The sequence below is a fragment of the Tupaia chinensis genome, unplaced genomic scaffold (genome assembly GCF_000334495.1).
Source record: "Tupaia chinensis unplaced genomic scaffold, TupChi_1.0 Scaffold140338_1, whole genome shotgun sequence".
NCBI lineage: Eukaryota > Metazoa > Chordata > Mammalia > Scandentia > Tupaiidae > Tupaia > Tupaia belangeri.
The window spans coordinates 136089-140941 of record NW_006200215.1 but is presented as its reverse complement, the minus strand read 5'-3'; the positions used below and the strand labels follow the sequence as shown (position 1 = coordinate 140941).

Below are 4853 nucleotides of genomic sequence, written 5' to 3'. Positions count from 1 at the left end.
CCTTCTCCGCCATTCTCCTCTCGGGATCCTGGGCACGCACACACACACGCCCGGTGTGAGTTTTAAGCCACTGGGTCCGGGACGCGAACCACGGTCGACTACGTGGGAGTCCAGTGACATAGCCATTACACTAACTGCTGGTTCCCAAGAAATGAGTTCTTGAATGATGAAAACACACTGAGTAACCTTAAATACATATTGCTATGTGAAAGCCAAACTGAGAAGGCTACATACTTGATTGCAGGTATAAAACAATCTGGAAAAGGAAAAGACTATGGGACAGTAAAAGGATCTATGACTTCCAGGGTTATCCCCGTAGTGTAGTGATTAAGCCTTATACATAGAAAGCCAGATCCCACATGGCTGAACACAGTTCAAATCCCAGCCCTGGTGGCTTGAAAATTGCATCAGACATGTGTTTGCATGCCCCAAATCCTAATGGGATGAAGAAATGGAGAAAAAAGAAAGAATTGTGACATGATTATACCCCATTGGGGGTAGGAGTGGTGGGAGAGCAATGAATAGATGAAACTGAAAGGATATTTTTTTCTTTTTTTGGAGAGGTTTTCGCTATAGGGTGCATGCGCTCACCAGACAGACAGAGAGAGACATAGAGACAGAAAGTGAGAAATCACCCCCCGGGGGGATGGTCACGCCGCAATCCCTTCTCCATTCTCCTCTCGGGATCTTGGGCACGCACGTGCACACGCGCCCGGCGTGAGTTTTAAGCCACCGGGTCCGGGACGCAAACCACAGTCAACTACATGGGAGTCCAGCGACATAGCCATTACGCTAACTGCTGGTTCCCTCAAAGGATTTTTAAGGCAGCGAAACTATTTGTCAAAAGCCATAGAATGTATAACACAGAGGATGAACATAACTATCTATGGGGGTTTAGTTATAGAATTTAGCTAACAATGTATCAATATGGACTCTTCAACTATAAAAATGTACCACACTAAAGAAACATGCCAAGCACATGTAAGTGCATGATCAAAATCCCATTGTTAATGATAGAGGAAACTGGGAATAGGAGGGGCATGGTGAGGGAATAAGAGAAAACTCTGTACTTTTTCTCAATTTTTCTGTAAACCTAAAACTGCTAAAAAAATAAATAGAAAAGTGTATTGGGCCAGCAGGTGGCATAGTGGTTAAGGTGACATTTTCCACTAGGCCAACTCTGTGGTTCAAGTCCCAGATTCAGCAGCCTGAAAAATATGCAGAGCACGTGTGCATGCATGCCCCAAATCCTGAGAGAATGGGGAAGAAGGGATTGCAGCATAGCCACCCCCCCGAGGAATGATCTCTCTCTCTCTCTCTCTCTCTCTCTCTCTGTGTGTGTGTTTGTGTGTGTGTGTGTTGTCTGGCAAGCACATGTGGCCTGTAGCAAAAAGTCTAAAACAAAAGTGTATTAATTGAAACTAAGCAAATTATATTCAATGAAGCTAAATACAAGTATGTACTCAGGCATCAGGAGTCACTAAGGATGATTAGGACGTAGCACAGCAATTATTGGGATGCAAGACCATGTAACTATGGACTCCCCATCATTTGTCCTTCCTGGTAGAAGTACTTTTATAAATCTTTGCCCTGTTTTTGGCAAATAATGGGAAGGCAGAAAGTATTTCTTTAATCACCTTCTTCTCAATTGCCTTCAGCTCAAAATACTTACACTGGCATATTTGGGGGTGACATATTGTTGTCTCCTACAAGGTTCAAAGAACATTGCTTTGTCTTTTTCATTGTGATTAATCTTTTCATCATCTTCATATTCCTCTCAGCACATTTAGGGCATAACACATTACCTTCTAGGCCTGGGGATGGGAAAGTACAAGTTGATAACAGAAAGAGAGAAATCATCCTTCTGGGGGTGTTGGACACCCAGGCCGGACCTGCCTGGAACTGCAGGTGAACCCAATTTTTTGTGTCTGCCTGGAGAAGTCTGCCATGGACCACACACCACTGACACCAGAAACTTGTGGCAAAAGGGCCACAACTGAAGGAGGAATAAGACATAAATTCGTAGCCTTTGGCTGAACTGCTCTTGCTGAGATTCTTACCCATGACATCATCATGGCTTCCTGAGCTGAAAATATCACTTCCACGATATTAGTCTCTTCTTCTCCCTTGCTCATCTTGTAACTTTTCTTAAGCATCTCCTTCTCTTCCTTCCATTTCCTCAAATGCAATCTGGCATCTTGTGGTGTTCTGAGAATTTGATGTTTTTGCTCTGGGTAAACATGTTTCTGGATCCTCAAATAAATGTCTATTTTCTGGCTGTGGGCACTCAAATTACATTGTTGGCACCAGTTCCTCAAAGTATCTCAATCCATGTCATTAATTGAAGACGAAATAGTTCCCGAGTGTCCGCACTCTATGGCTAAAACTGAATGACTAAAGGTTATAGAAACTTAGTAAATGGTTGTGAATACCAGATACAGTGTGAGAAGAGAGCAAGTGAAGGAGTATAGTCTGAGGAAAGACATTAATGAGAAAAACAGAAAGGCAGGGCATTTATGGGACAAATAAATGGATTATTATCTATTGAAGATAACTTTATAGTATTGTCAACTGGACTGGTGAAAAATGTACACATGTTGGAATATTCATTTTGTAACCTAAGTAACATGAGATTGAATGTATAAAAGAAATTGAAATAAAAAGAAATTAAAATGAAAAGAAAAGCCCAGGACCAAATGAATAATATCTCTGCTGATTTTATTTTAAAAGAAAAAGGAAAAAAAAAAAAGAAATCTTTAGATAAGAACTAATACCAGTTTTCCTCAAATTATTTTTTAAAAAGGTGGAAGGAACCCTCACACTCATTCTCAAGGGCTAGTATTACTCTAATACAAAAACAAGACAACATGCAACAACAAATACTACAGACAGATATTACTGATGAAGATGGATACCAAAATTCTCAATGAAATACTAACAAACCAAATCCAACAGTATATCAAAACTGGGAAATGGGGAAGGTGGGGTGGGAAGAAGGAATCAAGAGGAAAAAATGAAGCAAAACATCTAAGGGACACAAACATGGAAAATTATCTGTCGACAATAACGTATATGATAATATCTTTGGACAAATATACAATGTATTCATATGACAAAATTCATTTTGTATGCTGTAAAGATATACAGTGATTGAATGTAAAAATATACATATAAAAAATAAAACTTAAGAAAAAAGATTATACATCATGACTGAATGACATTTATCTCAAAAATTTAAGGATAATTTGATGTACACAGATCAACAATTGTGATAAATCACATCGCCAAAAGATTTGCATATATCCATGAGATAGTTTCAAATAAATAAAAATATTTTCAAAAGTATTATAAATACAAATCATGAGAGCTGTTGAGTGTTTCTATTGGATTTCACAATGAATCAGCATCTCTACTTGAATTTCTAATTTTTTGTGGGGCTGCTGGAGTGACAAGAGAGTAGTGTTATCATAATGGCTCTCTAATCATATACAGGAATATCTTTAAATGAAATATCTGAGATTAGAAATATTGCATTAATTTGATAATTTCATCAAGAAATTTGGCAAAGGGAACCAGCAGTTAGCATAATGGCTATGTCGCTGGACTCCCACGTGGTTGACCGTGGTTCGCGTCCCGGACCCGGTGGCTTAAAACTCACGCCGGGTGCATGTGCGTGCGTGCCCAAGATCCCAAGAGGAGAATGGAGGAGAAGGGATTGCGACGTGACCATCCCCCCTGGGGGGTGATTTCTCGCTTTCTGTCTCTATGTCTCTCTCTGTCTGTCTGGTGAGCACACGCGCACTATAGCAAAAACCTCTCCAAAAAAAAAAAAAGAAAAGAAAGAAATTTGGCAAAGAAATTTAACACTTCAAATATGAAAGTTTCCTATTTCTTCCTATTCCTTACCTGGAACCATCTGGAGACCTTCCACAGATACCAAAAGACCAAAGAAAATGAATCAATCCAGGAATTTTCATCTTCATTTTAGGTTAGTGGAGAGGAAAACATAAAAACACAATTAACACATCCAAAGATGAGCTTCTAGGCCCAGTCATGTTGCCATAGGTAGTTGGGCACTGCTGCATGATACTGGAGCCACATGGGAGACCCAGATTCAAATCCCACATCAACCTGAACATCGTAGGTGTATCCATGCTCATCTGTACTCCTGGCTGGCTGGGAGGCTGAGATAGGATCACAGAGTGGCAAGACCATCAAGGGTACTTGTTTCCCAACAACCCCTACCTCTCATGAAAGAAAGAAGTGAAATCATAATTTAAAAATAAAGATGCACTTCCAAATTACTCTTTTATCAATAAATAAGAAAGTGAATCTCTACCTAAACTTCACACCTTTTACAAGTAGTAACTCAAAATGGATCGTGGACTTAAATGTAAAAGGATAAAACCTTGATATGAAAACATAAGGAGGCAGAAGAGGCCAGGCCTTCAGAAGAAGATTCCACATGGCTCCAGCGAACTAGGCAGAAGAAGCCTGGCCTTCAGAAGAAGGTTCCACATGGCTCCAGTGAAATAGGTATTTCAGAGAATGAAGATTTTCTACTGATAATTCAGCCTCCAGCAAACGAGCTAGCAGCAGAAGAAGCCCGGCCTTCAGAAGACGGTTCCACATGACTCCAGCGAACTAGACGCATCTAAGACACTGTAGCTAAACATCCAAATACTAATAGGGTTAAAAATTTCCTCAATATCTACTGAATCTGCTTTACCAGCGATCACAACAGAATGGCAAAGAGATTCTAGATCACTTCTGTCTGCTTGCTCCGGAACATTAAGGCTGAACTTCAAGAATTTGAAAGAAACACACCATCCATCAGATGACAAGAAATCACC

At 40.1% G+C, this 4853-nt stretch overlaps 1 protein-coding gene across 1 annotated transcript in view; it reads right to left on the bottom strand.

Annotated features, from left to right (window-relative positions):
* LOC102493764 (developmental pluripotency-associated protein 2-like) overlaps positions 1-4853 on the bottom strand; it is a 10707-nt gene that overhangs the window by 1772 nt on the left and 4082 nt on the right. The window contains 2 exon segments of the mRNA XM_014593325.1: positions 1673-1964; positions 1967-2323. Of these exon segments, the coding sequence (XP_014448811.1) occupies positions 1673-1964; positions 1967-2323 (649 nt within the window).